Genomic DNA, 20845 nt, shown 5'->3' with positions numbered 1-20845 from the left:
CGCTTCCTTCGGGGTGAGTAGACCGAGGGGGAGGCCTCCGGGACTGGGCAGGCCCGGCACCCACCCGCCGCCCTCATGGGGCGGTGAATGGGATTTGGGAGGGGCGCGACCTTGGGCCTGGGTTATTTAAACCTCCAGCCACCATGTGCTGAGCTGTCCCCGGGCCTGCTGGTTCCGGGGGCCGCTTCCTTCGGGGTGAGTAGACCGAGGGGGAGGCCTCCGGGACTGGGCAGGCCCGGCACCCACCCGCCGCCCTCATGGGGCGGTGAATGGGATTTGGGAGGGGCGCGACCTTGGGCCTGGGTTATTTAAACCTCCAGCCACCATGTGCTGAGCTGTCCCCGGGCCTGCTGGTTCCGGGGGCCGCTTCCTTCGGGGTAAGTAGACCGAGGGGGAGGCCTCCGGGACTGGGCAGGCCCGGCACCCACCCGCCGCCCTCATGGGGCGGTGAATGGGATTTGGGAGGGGCGCGACCTTGGGCCTGGGTTATTTAAACCTCCAGCCACCATGTGCTGAGCTGTCCCCGGGCCTGCTGGTTCCGGGGGCCGCTTCCTTCGGGGTGAGTAGACCGAGGGGGAGGCCTCCGGGACTGGGCAGGCCCGGCACCCACCCGCCGCCCTCATGGGGCGGTGAATGGGATTTGGGAGGGGCGCGACCTTGGGCCTGGGTTATTTAAACCTCCAGCCACCATGTGCTGAGCTGTCCCCGGGCCTGCTGGTTCCGGGGGCCGCTTCCTTCGGGGTGAGTAGACCGAGGGGGAGGCCTCCGGGACTGGGCAGGCCCGGCACCCACCCGCCGCCCTCATGGGGCGGTGAATGGGATTTGGGAGGGGCGCGACCTTGGGCCTGGGTTATTTAAACCTCCAGCCACCATGTGCTGAGCTGTCCCCGGGCCTGCTGGTTCCGGGGGCCGCTTCCTTCGGGGTGAGTAGACCGAGGGGGAGGCCTCCGGGACTGGGCAGGCCCGGCACCCACCCGCCGCCCTCATGGGGCGGTGAATGGGATTTGGGAGGGGCGCGACCTTGGGCCTGGGTTATTTAAACCTCCAGCCACCATGTGCTGAGCTGTCCCCGGGCCTGCTGGTTCCGGGGGCCGCTTCCTTCGGGGTGAGTAGACCGAGGGGGAGGCCTCCGGGACTGGGCAGGCCCGGCACCCACCCGCCGCCCTCATGGGGCGGTGAATGGGATTTGGGAGGGGCGCGACCTTGGGCCTGGGTTATTTAAACCTCCAGCCACCATGTGCTGAGCTGTCCCCGGGCCTGCTGGTTCCGGGGGCCGCTTCCTTCGGGGTGAGTAGACCGAGGGGGAGGCCTCCGGGACTGGGCAGGCCCGGCACCCACCCGCCGCCCTCATGGGGCGGTGAATGGGATTTGGGAGGGGCGCGACCTTGGGCCTGGGTTATTTAAACCTCCAGCCACCATGTGCTGAGCTGTCCCCGGGCCTGCTGGTTCCGGGGGCCGCTTCCTTCGGGGTGAGTAGACCGAGGGGGAGGCCTCCGGGACTGGGCAGGCCCGGCACCCACCCGCCGCCCTCATGGGGCGGTGAATGGGATTTGGGAGGGGCGCGACCTTGGGCCTGGGTTATTTAAACCTCCAGCCACCATGTGCTGAGCTGTCCCCGGGCCTGCTGGTTCCGGGGGCCGCTTCCTTCGGGGTGAGTAGACCGAGGGGGAGGCCTCCGGGACTGGGCAGGCCCGGCACCCACCCGCCGCCCTCATGGGGCGGTGAATGGGATTTGGGAGGGGCGCGACCTTGGGCCTGGGTTATTTAAACCTCCAGCCACCATGTGCTGAGCTGTCCCCGGGCCTGCTGGTTCCGGGGGCCGCTTCCTTCGGGGTGAGTAGACCGAGGGGGAGGCCTCCGGGACTGGGCAGGCCCGGCACCCACCCGCCGCCCTCATGGGGCGGTGAATGGGATTTGGGAGGGGCGCGACCTTGGGCCTGGGTTATTTAAACCTCCAGCCACCATGTGCTGAGCTGTCCCCGGGCCTGCTGGTTCCGGGGGCCGCTTCCTTCGGGGTAAGTAGACCGAGGGGGAGGCCTCCGGGACTGGGCAGGCCCGGCACCCACCCGCCGCCCTCATGGGGCGGTGAATGGGATTTGGGAGGGGCGCGACCTTGGGCCTGGGTTATTTAAACCTCCAGCCACCATGTGCTGAGCTGTCCCCGGGCCTGCTGGTTCCGGGGGCCGCTTCCTTCGGGGTGAGTAGACCGAGGGGGAGGCCTCCGGGACTGGGCAGGCCCGGCACCCACCCGCCGCCCTCATGGGGCGGTGAATGGGATTTGGGAGGGGCGCGACCTTGGGCCTGGGTTATTTAAACCTCCAGCCACCATGTGCTGAGCTGTCCCCGGGCCTGCTGGTTCCGGGGGCCGCTTCCTTCGGGGTGAGTAGACCGAGGGGGAGGCCTCCGGGACTGGGCAGGCCCGGCACCCACCCGCCGCCCTCATGGGGCGGTGAATGGGATTTGGGAGGGGCGCGACCTTGGGCCTGGGTTATTTAAACCTCCAGCCACCATGTGCTGAGCTGTCCCCGGGCCTGCTGGTTCCGGGGGCCGCTTCCTTCGGGGTGAGTAGACCGAGGGGGAGGCCTCCGGGACTGGGCAGGCCCGGCACCCACCCGCCGCCCTCATGGGGCGGTGAATGGGATTTGGGAGGGGCGCGACCTTGGGCCTGGGTTATTTAAACCTCCAGCCACCATGTGCTGAGCTGTCCCCGGGCCTGCTGGTTCCGGGGGCCGCTTCCTTCGGGGTGAGTAGACCGAGGGGGAGGCCTCCGGGACTGGGCAGGCCCGGCACCCACCCGCCGCCCTCATGGGGCGGTGAATGGGATTTGGGAGGGGCGCGACCTTGGGCCTGGGTTATTTAAACCTCCAGCCACCATGTGCTGAGCTGTCCCCGGGCCTGCTGGTTCCGGGGGCCGCTTCCTTCGGGGTGAGTAGACCGAGGGGGAGGCCTCCGGGACTGGGCAGGCCCGGCACCCACCCGCCGCCCTCATGGGGCGGTGAATGGGATTTGGGAGGGGCGCGACCTTGGGCCTGGGTTATTTAAACCTCCAGCCACCATGTGCTGAGCTGTCCCCGGGCCTGCTGGTTCCGGGGGCCGCTTCCTTCGGGGTAAGTAGACCGAGGGGGAGGCCTCCGGGACTGGGCAGGCCCGGCACCCACCCGCCGCCCTCATGGGGCGGTGAATGGGATTTGGGAGGGGCGCGACCTTGGGCCTGGGTTATTTAAACCTCCAGCCACCATGTGCTGAGCTGTCCCCGGGCGGCCAGTGCGCCATTTGGTGCCAGGCTCTGCCTGCTGGCCGCCCGGCCGGGGAGCTCTGGGGATTTGGTTCTTTGAGTTGCTGCTTAATTCGCTCCAGGTTGAACCCATTGTGCTTCTTGGACCTTAAACAGGCAGTAACTCTTCCTTAGCAAAACTTTAAATCACTAATAATTCTGAGTACCAAATACCAGTCATGCAGAAGCTAGGGCTTGGGGCCTGTCCTGCAAAAGTAGCTCCAACAGTTGGCCAATGTGTCAACTGGTAATGGAACAGAGTAGATTAGGCACGACTGAACAAACCTTAGCCCACAAGTAAAACTAGAAACCAGGAGGGAACAGAGGTCTTGCCGAGCTAGGTTCTTGTACCTGCTGGTCTGTGGGAGCCAGGGACGCTAAGCCACAGTGTCTAAGGCAGAGGTCGGGACAGGTGAGGAGCAGTGCCAAGCTGAGTCAGAGCATCCATTGGCAGGCAAGTGATCTATGGCTGGGAACAGACCCGGTTGGGGAGCAAAGGGGACAACCCTAGCTGGGCTGAGGTTCCCACCAAGAGGCACATGGCCTGGAAGGGGAGCTGCGTTCTGATCTGGAAACAGTTGTAGTCTCCCTTGGCACAAGTGTGGACTGGGATTGGATGCACCAAACCGGGCCGGACCCCGACTCCCCCTGGTGTTCTGGAGGACCAGGGCAGATGTGGGATGGACCAGGCAGGGTCTCAAACCCCTACTGAGCCATGTGTGAGCCATATGTGGGTATAGACAAACCATGGCTGGGCTGGAACATCCAACAGCAAGAACCAGATTGGGTGGAAGGCCAGTCAGGAAAAGCCACAGTTCCTGTTATTACAGGAGGTGGACTGAGTAGGGTTGGCTCATGGACCCACTGGTAAGCGTGAAACCTGGCATTGGGAGAGGTTCTGATGGAGGAGCCTGGGCAACTCCTCTGGCAGGACACAGACCTGGCAGGTAAACGCAAGAAACATGATAGGAAACAGCCCAGAAAAGGCCATGGAAAGCTACCCACTGGCATACAATTGGCTGACGTGGGGGCAAGACCAGGCTGAATCTGTCCACATTATCCACTGGCAAATCCAGGCACCAGTGTGGGTCGACCTAGGGTTGGTCGCAACAAAGACTAGTGCACATTATGGAATGCCGAGGTGAGGTTGCCTGTACCGGAAGGGACCGCAGCGCCCTACCAGCCTGAGAACAAGAAAGGAAGTGGGCAGAGCCGGCAGGGGAATAAGGGAGGGTTCCTTTGCAGGACAGCTACTTCCGCAGGAGAGCATGGGCTGGGATGGGGGCAGACCAGACTAGGCAGAGCTACCACACCTGTGCGCCTCATGCGGACCAGATCAGGGAAAAGCCGGGCTGGGCGGATTATTCCTACTGGTGCAAGCAAAATTAAAGTGGGCAAGGGTTGTTTGGGCTTAGACGCAGCATCAACCGGAATCTGGGAGTGGGAGAGGCCTGGGAGGGAAATAGTGGGCTCATCCCTCTTGGGTTACCACTTTCACAGGACATAAAACTAAGATAACTAAGATAGCGGCTGGGGTGGAATGGGGTGTGGGACAGACTGGATTACTGCTACACTTACTGGCAAACCAGGGTAGGGAGTGGGCCTGGTGGGGGTTATTGTGGGTCGCTCCAACCTAGGCTGCAGCTCCCGCTGGTTTATGTGAGGGCCAAGTATGTGCTGGGCAGAACCAGGCTGGACTGCAACACCCATTGGTTCCAGTGGAAGTCGGGAGTGAAAACAGAACCAACCCAGCAACTGCAACCACCAGCTGATTGGAGCGATGGACGGTGCCAGGCCCTGTACTTGTTAGCACATACAAGAAGTTTCTTTGGAGATCTTCCTAATCTAAATGCTGGACTCAGAACCCTAACGAAGAAAAGAGAGAAGACAGAACAGGTCAACCAACCATCTCAGCTATGATGGACTATGTCAATCAGTTGATTTTTCAAAGATCTCATAGTGCTTGGAGTGGCAAGATTGACAGCGATTCATGACTGTGGCAATATCAAAACCACTTGAGCAAGAACCTCAGAGCATGCCCTACATCTGGGACCTGGGGAGGGTGGGAAATTGGGTGGGCCTTCTCCCTTAAATAACCCCCTTTAAACATGAAGGTAACAATATGGAAAACATACTAGTATTATCCACTTTCATGTAGCCCTTGAACCTTCTTACTCTAATTAACTTTGTAAAAAAATGTCAAAATAAAATCTTATAAACATTAAAAAAAAAAAACAAAAAAAGAAAAAAAAAAAAAGAATCTCTAGCTTTAATTTTAGAAAACCTGATTCTATTGCATCTTGAGGGTAGACACGGTTGGTGTGAATCTGACTGGTGAACTTTTACCTTCCTATAACTATGGTCGTATCTTCGGGTTTGGAAAGTTTTTTGTCAGTCTGTGAATATGCCTCCCACCTCTTGGACCTTCTTAACTTCCTCTTGAACCATAGTATTTTCTCTTTTCATCTATGCCATATTTCTAATAAGTTTTCTTTGTTCCTCTTGATTCTTTTTGCTCCTATGCTTTCTTATTTTAAAATATTTATTTGTTTGAAGGAGAGATGTAGAGAGGCCTTCTTTCTACTGGTTCATTCCCAAATGTCCGCAAAGGCTGTGAGAAACCAAAGCCAAGAGGTTGGAATTCCACACAGATCTACAACCTGATTGCAGGAGCCCACAGACTTGAGCCATCCTCTGCTGCTTTTCCAGGCACATTGACAGGGAGCCATATTGGAAGTGTAGTAGCGGAGACTCAAACAGCTGCCCATATGGGTTGCTGACATTCACAGACAGCAGCTTAACCTACTGTGCCAATTCATCAGCCACTAACTGTGTTTTCAAAGAACCTGTCTTCGAGCTTACTGACGTTTTCCCCTGCTTGATCTGTTCTGCTTTTGACGCTTTCTAATGCATTTTTATTGCACTTATTGTGTTTTTCTGTTGAAAGGTTTCTCTTTGATTTTGCTTTCATCTCTATTTATTGTGTCTGTTTGAATATTAAATCTTGTATTGGTGTTCTCTTGAAGTTGAGTTTCCTTAAAATATAGCTATTTTTAACATCTTAACCCAAACATTTAAATTTTTAGTTCCTAAATGGTTGGTTTCTGTCCCTTTATTTTGCATTTTAGGTAAGGTCATGGTTCTAAGGGAGTACTTGGCGTTTGCTGGGATATAATGTTGTCTGTGCAGTGAAGGATTAGTTTTGTGATTTGTCTTTGTTGGTGGATAGCATTATGGACATTCTAGGCAGGTGTTTATTTTCTCTGAGCCTGTAGCTGCTTCTGCTATTTCTGTTCTAGATATCACTGTGTGTCGAGGTTTGCTTCAAGTCCACTACATGCATTTACATACTTACTTACCAATTCAGTCCCACGATATACTGGAAGCTCAAATTTGTCCCATAACTGCAGTTAAGATGTTGTTTGGAATGAACTAGAAAAGCACCTAGAAAGGATTAGTCTGTCCTTATAAGTCTTCCTGGGCCTCTGGTAGGCTCAAACTCCTTGTGCTCTGTCCACTGATACCATAATCTGGATCACGTCCAGAGGTGACATTCCTAGTTTCTGGAGCTCTTCTGAAGGTCACCTGGATCACAAACAGCTATTGAAACTGGGGTTTGTGTGGGGAGGTCAGCAATGGCGTGTCCTGCTCAGCCACCTTCTTGGTTTTTTACTCTGAAGGTAATGCATAGGATTCATTCTCCAGAAACCTAACCAAAGTGAGAAGTTTCTATCAGCAGTAAAGCTGGGAAGAGAGATTAGACCAAATTTTGAAGGACTCTATATGCCATTCTTAGGAATTCGGACTATTTTTTCCAATAGCAGAGAGACACTGGAGATTATTGCTGAAGGAAGTAACTTGTTACCATGATGTTTTTGAAAGAGAAATGTGCTAGCACGGTGTGGACTAGAGAGAAAAAACAGTGATTCAGTGATTTTATGTGCACTGGGGTTGGTGTTCTCTGTCAATTTGCTCAATACTGAGGAGCATAAGCAGTTGTTACTGCGGTAAATCTAAGAATTAAGTAGTTAGAGTGAGTTGTAATGGAAGCACTGAATTGAAATAAAAAGAAGATACAAGAGACACTTTCATTTTTTAGAAAGATTTTATTTTTCTAAAGGCAGGTATTACAGAGAGAGGAGAGGCCAAGAGAAAGGTCTTCTGTCTGCTGGCTCACTCCCCAAAGGAACTCAGTGGCTAGAGCTGGGTTAATTCAGGAGATTCTTCAGGTCTCCCACAAGCCTACAGAGTCAGATGGACTCTGACCATCCTCCACTGCTTTCCCAGGCCGTAGATAGGAAGATGTGCCAAAAGTGGAACAATTGGGACACAAAACAGCACCCATGTGCTGGCAGTAACAGGATAGAAATTAGCATGCTATACCACTGCACTGCTCCCCTTCCTTCCTCCTTCCTTTCTCTCTCTCTCTCTCTCTCTGCAATTTCACAGGAAGACTTTATTTAGAGGCAAATAAGATGTTACATTAAAGACAGAATGTGAATTAGCAGTTGACTTAAGACTTTTAACCTAAAGAACTAGGACGGAGATGTGAATATGAAAATTAAGTAGCAAGATAAGAAGTAGGTTTAGGAACCATCAATGTGAACGTTTAATATTAAACAGATTTAGTTTAAATATAACAGTAGACTTTTGGGAGAGAAGTCAAAGGTAAAAATTTAACTTATCAAATTCCCAAATGTAAGAATATACTCTTAGAATGCCTAATACAGGGTTTGTTGCTGTGGCAAAATAGCCTAAGCCATGGCCTGCAGCACTGACATTTCATAAAGGCACAGGTTTGGATCCTGACTGCTCCACTTCCTATCCATTTCCCTACTAATACACTTTGGATAGCAGTGGAAGCAGTGGAAGACAGCGCAAGTGCGTGGACCCCTAAACCCACTTGAGAGATATGGAAGGAGCTCCTTGCTTTGGCCTGGCCCAGGCGCAGCCCTTGCGGCCATTCATAGTGAACCAGCAGATGGGAGACCTCTGTGTCTCTCTACCTATCTGTCTGTCCAGTCAGTTAGCCAGCTAGTTAGCTTTGTCTCTCTTCTCTCTGAAAAAAACAATGTAATACATTCACTCATGCTTGCATGTACGTGTTTGCACACACACACACACTTTTCCTTGACTTACTTAATAAATATTTAGATTGCCTGCCACATTGCATTTCAGGACAGTGGTTAAAAGCATCAACTTTTGAGGGCAGAGACCAAGGTTTTGAATCCCAACCCTATGGTTAACAAGTTCTGTGACATAAGCAGTTACTTAATTTTATTTTCAAATGTCTCTGTGTTTTCACTTTCTAATATCTAAAGATGAAGATCTCATAGGGTTCTCATGAAAAGTAAAACAAGTTAACTTATGAAAGCACCTAGGATAGTGCCTGGCCCATAGCACCAGGAAGGTGTTTTCTTATCACCATCATCATCAACTTCAATATTATTTTCCAAACTGCTCAGCAGTAGACTATAAGGATACATTGATAAATAGCAAAGGTGCTCACTGTCCAACAAGGATAACAGAGCTTGAGATATTTTGTGTATATATATACACACACACACACACACAAGCAGAAAGTAACCCAATTTCATTTAATGATTTGTATCTTTCTGATGTTTGATTTTGTATGACATTCTCATTAGAATTGTTTTGGATATACAGTAGGTATTTTCCTAAGAAGACTTTGTATGGGGTGAATGCTAGCTAACATTACAAATAGTATTATTGATTCATCTGAACTTTGTTATGTTCACGGATTATCTTTTAACCAACAATAACATGCTTATATTTTACCTTTAATTGCATTTTTTTTGGAAGTCTGATCACTGTTGTCATTTTGATTTTTGTATTTTTTCTCATGTTGTGAAATGGAAAGTTTGAACCACACATGATAATAAAAAATAAGCATGATAATTCATTTTGTGATATTATTAACACCAGAGTAAGGCTAAGATAAAATATTTAAAGTTATCTGTCATGGAAGTCGTGATAGATGCTAAAACTCCTCATAATGAAGTTGTTTGGTGAAGTCATTGAGTTAGTACTAGCAGTCTTTCTCTCAGTCTTCAAGTTTTGTGTCAACAACTGTCTTCGCCATTATATACCTGAGCCAAAGCAAGTGTTCAGTAAATGTTTGTATGGTTGACAGTGGATGGCATGACATTTTGGTCATCCCTAAAAATTTTTAACAAGTGTTTGCTAATTTTAACAGCTGTTTATTTAAAGATGGGGAATTTGAGATACTGGGCCTATTTACATGTTCATTTGAAAAAAAAATGAAGTTGAAGTTATTTGAAGCTGTTCATTTGTTATCTAAGACACATAAGCTTTTGGTGCCATGGCATACTAATCCTCTGCCTGCAGCTCTGGCATCCCATGTGGGCACCAGTTTTAGCCCTGGATGCTTCTCTGATCCAGCTCCTTGCTAACATGCCTAGAGATGCGGCACAGTATGGCCCAAATGAGTGGGCCCATGCTCCCTCGTGGAAGACCCAAATAAAGCTCCTGGCTCCTAACTTTGGACCATCCCATCTCTGGCCAGCTTGGCCATTTGGGAAGTGAACCAGTCCCAGTCATAGTCGCTCTCTCTAACTCTAACTCTTTCAAGTAAAAATAAACATTACCCAAAAAAGCACAGCCTTTTAAAGACAAAAGAACAAAAGCAAATATGGCAAAAACTAGTTTAATACTCAGAAATTGATGTGGTATTTATTCCTGTTATTCTTGAGATTATATTCTATCTTTGCTTAACTTAGGATTCTTGAAATGATCTTTGGCCAAAAATAAATAGGCTTATATAAAAGAACTTTTAAAAATTCATGAAAGTAGTATATTAAAATTTGTTTTGGTGGGAGAAAAAATTTTAAATCCATACAGAATTGTTCATAAGATACAATTTTCATGAACTTTTGGAAAACATTCATATGATAAGCAAAAAGAAAATGATAGAAGCCCCAGCTCTAGGCAGTTGACTATGTTGCCTTGTATCTAGGTAAGAGTTGCACTGCTGGGAGAAAAGCAGACAGTAGCTGGCGGGCATTCCAGGCCAGGTTAATGCCAAATTTGGGTAAACTATACCAGTGTGCCAGCGTAGTTGCTTAATTTTTTTAAGATATGTGGAGAATGTGGGGAATATCCAGCAAGGACATGGCACCCTGGACCCCAGTCTGGGGATCTGCAAATTGCCTGGGGAAGGCTGTCTGGGGACATATTGGAGTGGGAACCAGAGCAGCAGAGGGCATGTTTGCGAGGGGAGGAATGGCTTCTGGGGTGTTCCATAGACCAGGCCACTGCACTCACAGATAGACAAGGAAACTGAGATGGAGTGGTTTAGAGGGGGAAAACCCAAGGGCGTGTCTGGGTCACGCCAAGGTACCTGCCTACATAGGAGACCTGGGCCGGGCTAAATAGCAATACTCACCACCCTCTAGCAAATACAAAAGCGGGAATGGGAATCATGTTTAGCTGGGATAGGCTGCAGTATCCACCCATGAGTGTTGGAACAGAGACTGGGCCATGTCAGGCTGGCCACAGCATCCACCAGAATGCAAAAGAACCAGATCTGGGGACATACTCTGTAAGGAGAATTGTGGGCTCACCTCTATAGGATAGCAGCACACATCAGTTTATACAAAGAGCTATGGGTGATGATGGACCAAGTCAGGCTAGCCACAGAACTCACTTGACAGGAACCTGTCTGACACTTGCTGGAGCTAGGGCTGAGAGGAAGCCAGGCAGAGCCGGGCTACAGCACTCCACTGGCACATGCAAAGGCTGGGACTGAGGAAAGACCATGCCACTGCATCCACCAGTATGTATGGGATTCCGGGCTGGGAGCAAGCTTGGTAGTGGAACTTAGGGAACTTCCTTACTAGGCCACAGATCCCACTGTAGAGCAGTGGGCCAGGCAAGTGTGAAGCAATCCTCAGCATTTGTGTGAACCAGCTCTGAGGACAGGCCAGGCTGGGCCAGGTCATAACACCCACTTGCACACATGAGAGCTAGGACAAGGTATGGGCCACACCCAGCTGGTCTAGGTTGCAACATCTTCCAGTGACAGCTGAGACTGCAGATGGGCCATGCCAGGCTGGGTCAAAGCATCTATCCATATGTACAAGACTTGGGGCTGCAAATCGGGATGATAGGAGAACTCAAGGGACTCCCATGATGGGCTGCGGCACCCACTGGTGAGTGTGGAATAGGCCAGAGAGTAGGCCATGGCACCCACCAGATCACAAGAGAGCCAGGTCTGTGGTTGTGCCAGGCTTGGATGACGGTAGCACCATTGATAAGAGCCAAAATGAGTGCAAGCCTGTAGAGCGAGGCCACAGTACCCACCAGTGAGTCTCAGGACTGGGGGCAAGCCATGTCAGGCTGGACCACAGGACCCTCTGGCAGCACAAGATCCAGGGCTGGAAGCATGCCTGACAGGGGAACTGTGGGCACTCCCCTGCTAGGCTGTACCTACTACTATTGAGTATGAGAATCAGGGCGGGAGGCAGGCTAGACTGGACAAGATAGCTGCATCCCTTGGCGTACATGAGGGCCAAGTGTTGGGGTAGGTGGTCGGGCTGAGCTAAGCTGTAGCACCCATGGTTGTGCACAAGAGCCAAATGGGGTGTGGGCTGGGCTGGGCTGGGTTAGGCCAAAACAGAGGCTAACACACACACAAACTGTGGCTGGAATCAAGCCTGGTGGAGGTTATTGAAGGTCGCCCTGCCTAGACCCACTTGTATACATGGGGACCAGGCCTTCGGTGGACTGGCTGGGACAGAACTGACCAGACATTTTATATCCACTGATAAGTGCCTTGGCTGGTACAAGTGACAGACCGCACCTGACCCTGAATTTGCTCATATACAGAGGAGTCAAGTCTGAGGCCACCACAGGAGACGGTTCTTGGAGTCTGCAGATACACTAAGGTGAAGTCTGTCAACCTTAGAACTTGAAAAGATTTTCTCAAGCCTGGAGCAACAAAGCCAAAAACTTCTCAGAACTATCAAAACCACTCAAGTAACACCCTCAGAATATTATTCCCCACCTTGGGGTCTCTAGGGCCTCATCAAGTGATATCCCCCAATCCCCGGGTGCTGGTGTAGTTTAACAACAAAGAGCAGACCCTTCCCTCCTACTCTGAGGATACAGGAAGAAAAAATAACTGAAACATTTGTCCCACTTACTGTCCTCCAAACCTGTCACTCCCCACCCTAAGCAGAGTCCCACATGGGCATGCATTCCTCTCAACTATGTAAACAATTGTAACAAGAAAGTAATTGTTTAAAAAGGGAAGAAGACTGTTCTGTGTATCAGATAATTTCAGATAACGAAGCACAAAGGATATAAAAGTATAAAATATATTGCATATACAACTAAGATGTTAAGCCCAATGTGCTACATTGGAATGATGTTGAAGCATTGTGTGCATTTAGCAAAAAAGAAATGATGTCCTAATAAGGAACTGTGTTTGTCACATCAACTTGGTGTTATTGTTCAAAATATGAAAAAAATGTATATATATATATATATCACCAATAAAGGTTTTGTTTTAGATTTGTAACAATTATATTGAAGATTTTTTCCTCTCTCCATTAATAGGAGTGAGCTGAGTCGGCAGAAATTTCACACCCAAGAGCTTCTTTCTCAGCTGGAAATGGCAAATGAAAAGGTAGTTGAGGTAAGATAATGATTCCCCCAGGAACCACTTTCTGCTGCCGTTTGATAGGCATTGTAGAGAATTTTACCTGAGCCAGATTTAAATTAACTCGCTATTGAAAATAACCATGCAGAAATCAGCTGTAACTGTATCAAGTCCACGTACAACACATGTGGATAATGGCTTTGAACACTGGTGATTCATCCTATATAAGCAACCAAAGGAGAGCTGCTGTGTCAGCTCTGCCAGCATGGACTGTGCAGAGTCCAGAGAATATGTTAGAATACTCTGGATGGCTATACGTCACCAAGATTGTGGTTTTCAGCCTACTCATATTTTTAATCCGTCATAAAAGAGGTGTAGAAAATACTTCTGCCTACTGGGACAGCAGTGTTTTAAATTAAAACATTTTGATTTATGCCTTATAGCTAAATAAAGTAAGACTTTATCTTTTTTTTTTTCTTTGAGGCTTTAACAAAGGTGAGCAAGGATTACAGTTGGTGCTCCCTAGAACTCTAGTTCTTCATTTGATGTTCTAACTTGGGATGAACTTGTTGGAACATTGCTACTGCAGTATATGAGCGTCTGTCTTTGTGGTCCACTAAAGGAACCATGGTGAGGCCATTACTCTTTGCCACCGTGATACCTTAAAATTGCTATGAATTGTTTAAAAAGAAATTAAAGAATAGTTGTTAAAAACACTCCAGACACAGGTGTTTGGCCTCATGATGAAGCTGCCAGTTGGACTGCCCATATCCCAAGTTCAAGTACCTAGACTCAGGACTCTGCTCCAGCTCCTGGCTCTGGTTTCTTCTCACTCCAAATTGAGGGGAGTAAGAAGAAGGGTCCAGTAATTGGATTTGTATAGACAGTGGAGACCCAGACTGAATTCCCAGCTCCTGTCTTTGCCCAGTGCCCTCTGTGAGCCCTGGAAGACTTGCACTCATTATTCCTTATGGGCTGTCCCTAATTAAAAAATAAATAAATAAATAACACAAAGAGGAAACCTCTCTAATATAGCTTCTATTTCCAGAAGTCTAAAGAAAGCAACTTTAAAAATGTAAAGGAAGATATTCAACACAACAATGTTAACTTTGTTGGGATATCAGTAGCAACTACAGGGCCCTAGTAGCTAAATCCTTGCTTTGCATGCCCAGGATCCCAATATGGTTTGGTTCCTGTCCTGGCTGCTTTACTTCCCATCTAGCTCCCTGCTTGTGGCCTGGGAAAGCAGTCAAGGATGGCCCAAAGCCTTGGAACCCTGCACCCCTGTGGAAGACCTGGAGGAGGTTCCTGGCTCGTGGCTTCAGATCAGCTCAGCTCCAGCTGTTGCAGCCACTTGGGGAGTGAACCAGCAGATGGAAAATCTTTCCCTCTGTCTCACCTTCTCTCTGTAAATCTGAGTTTCCAATAAAAAATAAATCTAAAAAAAAATTTGCCATGGGGGACCAGCAATGTGGTGCTTCAGCATTGTGGAGCTTAGGATGCCAGCATCCCACATCTGTGGCGTGCTGGTTTAAGTTCCGGCCGCTTTGCTTCCAGTAAAGCTTCCTGCTAATGTGCCTAGGGATCAAGCAGATGATGGCCCAAAGTCTTGGGCCTCTGCCACTTTTATGATGTGGGAGACCAAATGGAGCTCCTCGTTCCTGACTTGAGCCTAAGCCCAGACACAGCTAGTACTGCCAATTGCAGGGTGAAATCAGCAAATGGAAGGTTTCTCTCTCTCTACCTTCTCTTTCTCCTTGTTCTTCCTTCTAATCACTCTGGCTTTATAAATCAGTCTCTTTTTTTTTTTAAGAGAAAAGAAAAAGCAACCATGGGTTGGCACAGTGGCAGGACAAACTAAGCCTCCATCTGTGGTGCCAGCACTCCAAATGAGTGCCAGTTTGAGTTCCAGCTGCTCTGTTTCCAATCCAGCTCTCTGCTAATGGCCTGGGAAGATAACAGAACTTCCCAAGTCACATGGGAAACCCAGAAGAAGCTCCTGGCCCCTGGCATCAGACCAGCCAGCTCTGGCTCCCGCAGCTTTTTCAGAAGTGAACCTGTAGATGGAGGATTCTCTCTGTCTGTCCTCTCTCTGCATCTCTGCCTTTCATTGAAAAAGAAGTGAATTATTTTAAAAAGCAATAAGAATAATCGCACATTATGCTTTACCCAATCTGAACCATTCCTTAACCAATATAACAATATAGGAAGTGTATATTATATATACTGTAAATAAGAAAATGACTGTTAACAAATGATGAGACTTTCCTCCAAGATTTTTTTTCCAATGTATGGTGTGAATCTTAAAATTTCAGACTATAAATAAATATCTTGGTAAATTGGAGCAACTGCTGTAGTTCTCTTGCATAATAAATATAATAAGCTTCATTTAACAAGTTGTTATTTTAATATTTTATGTTGTTAAGCATGAAATTCACTCTATTTGTATGTTAAGACACAAACTGTCTATTTCTTTACAGAAGGTATGTTTTTCTAGTTTTCCTAGTTAAGCCGATATTATCCTCTCAGTGTGTTAAGTGGCAGAAAAACTGGATAGATAGATCATTCTAGTTGCACAAAAACATTTTTTCAGATGCACCATTACTAGGCTAATAAATAAGTATGAGCAGAGCTTACTTTTTTAATTGATAAATTATTTAACCTTACCTACATATTGTGATAGGTTTGCATTCATGATGCCTGTACAGTTCCTGCTATACCAAAATATTAAAAGATGAGTGCCATAAATAATAGAAACATAGTATCTCCCCATTCTGAGGCTAGACATCCACACGGAAGCCGTAAGCAATGCTGATCCTTCCAAGGGCTGTGGGGGAGTCTGTTCTGTCCCTCGTTTCTGTCGGTCGTGGGCCTTCCCTGGCTGGTAGGTGATCTTCACGTTGTCTTCTCTGGGCACATGTCAGTCTCTGGGTCTGATTTTCCCCTTTTTATGAAGACATTATTAATATACATTATGACCATCCTAATGACCCTGTTTCCAGTAAGGTCACATGTACAAGTACTGGGGTTTAGGACTTGAACCCCATGTTGGGGAGCGTACTTCAAACCTAAACAGTGCCTGATAACTCTCTTGAGTTAATAGCATTTGGGGTCAGCAGGTGCCTTGGAGAACATGCAGAAACAGTTCGTCCTCCCCTTCCCCTCACCTGCTACTGAAACTTTGGATATTGGACCCAGCACTCTGTTGTCACAAACTTTGAAGATGATTCTACAAATAGCAACTCAAGATTAACAGATCAAAAATTGAAAGTCTTTTCCCTAACTTTTGATTCTCTTTGCTTTGTGGTATTTATATGACAATGATTTGGTGAAGGTATGAAACCAACTTTGTGTTATGAAGCTGGTAACTTGAAAACATAATTTGGATATACTCTTAAATGTTTTTTCATTTGTAAAATGATTTCCAGAGTTTCCAGAAAACACCTGCATGTCACATATGAATTTCTAGCTTGTTTCTTTTGTTTTTCTCCTTAATAGAATGAAAAATTAATTCTAGAACATCAAGAAAAGGCCAACAGACTTCAGAGGCGCCTGAGTCAGGCGGAGGAGAGAGCGGCCGCGGCCTCCCAGCAGGTACAGAAGGCCCTCCTTCTCCCGGGATAATCAACTGAGTGCTTCAAAGATAAGTCATTGGGAGTTCCCAGAACTAGTAGTGTTATTTTTACTTGGTTAAACTGTTTTAAAAAATTAGTATGTTTAATATTTGAAGTTGAAAAAGAGAACTTAGGAAATGAAAAACCAACATCAGTGTTGTCCAGTTTTCATATATGTGTAGAACTGTATTGTCCCATAGGGTAGATATTAGACACAGGCAGTTATTTACATTAGAAATAATGTAATTAAAATAAAGATTGAAATCTTCATTACCCAGATTTCAAGTTCTTAATAGCCATAGGTACCTGTGGTTATCATGTATACAGTTTAGAACATTCTTCACAAGGTCGTTCCAACAGACAACACTGCTCTGAATTATGTTTTTGTATAAAACTAGATAGGTAGATATTCTTGACAGATTTAAAGTAGACAGCATTGTTTTGAATACAATAGTTCGAGTTGCATTGCCTATTTTCCACTTTGTTTTAAAGTGGGAAAAATTAACTTGGATTAGATTACCTTCATTTAATGCACTTCTGTACGTGATCAAGTAAATTTTAAATACAGTATAAAAGTTGTTCATTAGAACATATAGTAAGAAGTGAAGAACATCATTGAAATACTAAAGAGTTAGTTTTCCTAACAAACACACATCATATAAGTGAAATGGACCATTTGAAACAGCAGTCCCTGCTGTTAGAAACAAAATGAAATCAGTTCAGAGATTATAGAGCTAAGGACTAAAAAGAGATAGCTGAAGTGGGTGGATGGACGAGTGGCTAGAGCAAGCAGACAACAAAAACAAATCAAGTGATTCTATTTTGTTTTTGGTACTGAATGTGCTGTTTTAATGTAAATTAATATTATACTTAGCTCCTACTACATTTCTCTGCCTACATACACATGATAATTATGATGTTTTAAAGAAAACCAGTAATAGCTTGTCCTCTCCAATTTCTTAGGAAGTTATGGGTTAATGTACAGAGTAACTAATGATTCAAGAATTCATGCCATTCCTTTAGATTATTGCAGAAGTCGGGATGCATTAGGCAGTGTCTCCACAGCACGTGGTCCGGGGTCTGGCAGGTCGACTAGCACCATTAAGTCATCAAGTAACTTTTGATCATTGCAGCTTCTTAAATCCTCCATTTCCGCATGATCAGCGTAGGGTAACACCTACTACATATACTCATGGAAGGATCAGCAGAATTAACATGTGTAAAGTCTTCAGTAGCAAATATATACTTACATGGATATAAAAGAAATTAAATTTGTATAACCATTATTAAGTAGATGCATTGGTGAATATATAAGAAATTAAATTGCTATGTATTTTTTTAATAATGGTAAAAAATACCAACTTAAAGTCAAGCACCTTCAGCTGTATAGTAAAAAATCAAGCTGTATGGTAGAGTAGAGTTAAGGATACTGAATTTTATACTCAAGTGATATCTAGTTAAAGTTCCATTTGACAGAATTAAACTTTAGCAATCTAGCCCTGATTTTCCTCCTGTTATTTAAGTTTTCCACTTGAAAAACTCCATTATTGTTGTTGTGAGGTTTTTTTTTAATCTTTTGTGTCCACGTCACAAATTATTCTGTAACAGATTTTTCCTTAAGCTTTATCCCTTGCATTGTGTTCTTATTTGGAGATGGAAAGTAATCATTTTACATTCTCTTTAAACACAAAGGGAACGTATTTCCCAGAGTTAGTGATTTTCTGTGTTAAAGGGACACAATGGGTATAAAATATACATGCAGTTTTGAAAGTCCTTATCTTGCCTTCACTGAGTCATTTCCAATTTTGCCCTTTTCCTCTAACACTGGAAACTGCTGTTAGAGCATCCAACTAAGGACAGGCCGCACGAGTACAAGGTGTGACATGGCACGCTTAGCGTCTTGTGCTGATTCACTCATGTTCTGAGTGCCCTATTCTGACTGACTTGTGCTGCACACTCTTCATCCAACTACCACTCAAGGCTTCTGAACCATAGTTTGTTCTTTTGATGGTGTGACACTTTGTAAAGTCAACATAACACAAAATGGGACCAGTACAGTGGATCAACAAGCTAATCTTCTACCTGCAAGTGCTTGCATCCCATATTGGTGCTGGTTCGTGTTCTGGCTCCTCCATGTCAGATCTAGTTTCCTGCTTGTAGCCTGTGAAAGCAACTGACAATGACCCAAAGTCTTGGGCCCCTGAACCCATGTGGGAGACCCAGAAAAGGCTCCTAACTCCTGGCTTCCGATCAGTGCAGCTACGCTCCAGCCATGGCAGCCATTTAGGGAGTGAACCAGCAGGTGGAGGATATTTTTCTCCCTGTCCTCTTCCTGTAAATCTCCCTTTCAAATAAAAATAAATAAATCTTTAGGAAAAAGACACAAAACCTAAAAACTATGAAAGGATTAATAAATGTGACTAGATAAGATTTTTAATTTCTACATCAAAAAATCACAGAAAATATTTACACCACTCATAACAAAAGGCTAATATGCTAAATTCATAGTGTCCAAGTCAAAAAATGTAGTCAAAGAAATAGGCAAATTCTGATATTTACAGGAAAAAATGGCAGCATGCAAACATTGAAGAAGATGGTTAGCCTCATCTGTGTATGACAAATAGAAGCTTCAGTTGTAATCATGTGTCATTTTTCATATGAGATCATGAAGTTTAATAATGTATCACACATAGTCGATAGAAGTATAGATTAATGCAATCTCTTTGAAGCAATTTTGGCAATATTTCTCTAAAAGAATAAATATGCATAGCTCTTGACCCATACTTGCACCTAGGGAAGTCTTCACAAGGAAGCAGCATGTAAAAATACTAGTTGAAGCACTGTCAGTGATTTCAAAATATTAAAAACTACCCAGATACTCAAAGTAGTAGGCCAGCTAAATTTTATAGTTGCCAGGTCTGGCATAATGGCTCAATGAATAAATCCTCTGCATGCAAGCAATGGCATCCCATTTACATGTTCATGTCCCAGCTGCTCTACTTCCCATCCAGCTCCCTGCCTGTGGCCTGGGAAAGCAGTCGAGGACGACCCAAAGCTTTGGGACCCTGCACCCACGTGGGAGACCCGGGAGAAGCTCCTGGCTCCTGGTTTCAGATCAGTTCAGCTCTGGCCATTGCAGCCATTTGGGGTATGAAATAGAGGATGAAAGATCTTCCTCTACTTCTCTCCATAAACTGATCTGACTTTCCAGTAAAAATAAATAAATCTTTTTAAAAACAAGTTTGGAATAGCCATATAGGTAAATCACCTGCAGCTGTGTGAAGTGCCTCCAATGTGGAACTACTTCTAAGGTGCAAACAAAAACCAAAATTAGGAGTATATATGCTAGTGGTGTACATGCATTTCCAGAACTTTTGTGTGAAGATCCTTTAAATCTGGTTATATGTGGAGAGAAAACTACGGAATGAAGTGCAGCAATGAGAGGGAGACCCTTCGCATTGTGTGCACTGCCTTACTGTCGCGAGCTGCTACCAAGCCTGCGCCCACATTGGGCCGGCTCCCAGTTAGTTTGGTTTTAGATACTTTTCTGATCAAGACATTTTTCATCCATCTGTGGAATATGTTTTGGAATTCTAAGTACATCACAGGAAGCTATGGAATGTCATTATGACAGGCATGTCTCTAATGTAATAAGGATATTTGAAACCATCCAAAGTAAAGAGAAATGAACACAAAAATGGCTCCTTCCAGTAAAGGTTATTTTCAATAATGGTAGGTTGTGATGCATTGTTCATTGTGTTAATCTAAGAATTTCTGTAGAAGAAGTAACTGCTTACTGATTGTTTATTTTAATTGCAGCTCAGTGTGATTACAGTGCAGAGAAGAAAAGCAGCCTCCATGATGAATCTGGAAAGTATTTAAAAATATCCCCTGCTAGTTCACTCACAGGACTTTAGCGTTGGGGAAGCTGGCGGACTAGACGTGTACTGAAACAGGAAAGCCTGCAGAGCATGGCTGGGGCTTGTGTCATTCTGCATAAGCTTCTCCCATTCTGTTATGAGGCTTGTTGGACAACAGAACAGTAACAGCTTCCTGTAAGAAAAGAAAATCCTCCATTGAGCTTCAGTGGAGAATAAAGCCAGCTGAGAAGAACCCATTGCCTTTATCAATGTGTCTATTTTTTAAATTTCCTCCCCTCCCCCATGAAGAACACAATTTTCTAACTATGCTAATCATGAGAAACAGATTTATAAGAGAATGCTAGAAGTTGATATTGCAGGTACCAATATTTCGGAATTTTACCCTTAATTGTTATTCCTAATCCCTTTTTAAAGTTCCTAAGAATCCATTTTA

The 20845-nt window shown here is 46.2% G+C and overlaps 1 protein-coding gene across 1 annotated transcript in view; it reads left to right on the top strand.

The window, feature by feature from the left end:
* SCLT1 (sodium channel and clathrin linker 1) overlaps positions 1–20845 on the top strand; it is a 194831-nt gene extending 173986 nt beyond the window's left edge. The window contains exons 19-21 of the mRNA XM_040966760.1: positions 12875–12953; positions 16416–16511; positions 20351–20845. Of these exons, the coding sequence (XP_040822694.1) occupies positions 12875–12953; positions 16416–16511; positions 20351–20413 (238 nt within the window). The 3' untranslated portion in view covers positions 20414–20845. The remainder of the gene's footprint in view (positions 1–12874; positions 12954–16415; positions 16512–20350) is intronic.

The sequence above is a fragment of the Ochotona curzoniae genome, unplaced genomic scaffold, assembly GCF_017591425.1.
Source record: "Ochotona curzoniae isolate NIBS_2020 unplaced genomic scaffold, NIBS_Ocur_1.0 scaffold_4506, whole genome shotgun sequence".
Lineage (NCBI taxonomy): Eukaryota > Metazoa > Chordata > Mammalia > Lagomorpha > Ochotonidae > Ochotona > Ochotona curzoniae.
This window is presented reverse-complemented; position numbering and strand designations above follow the sequence as displayed.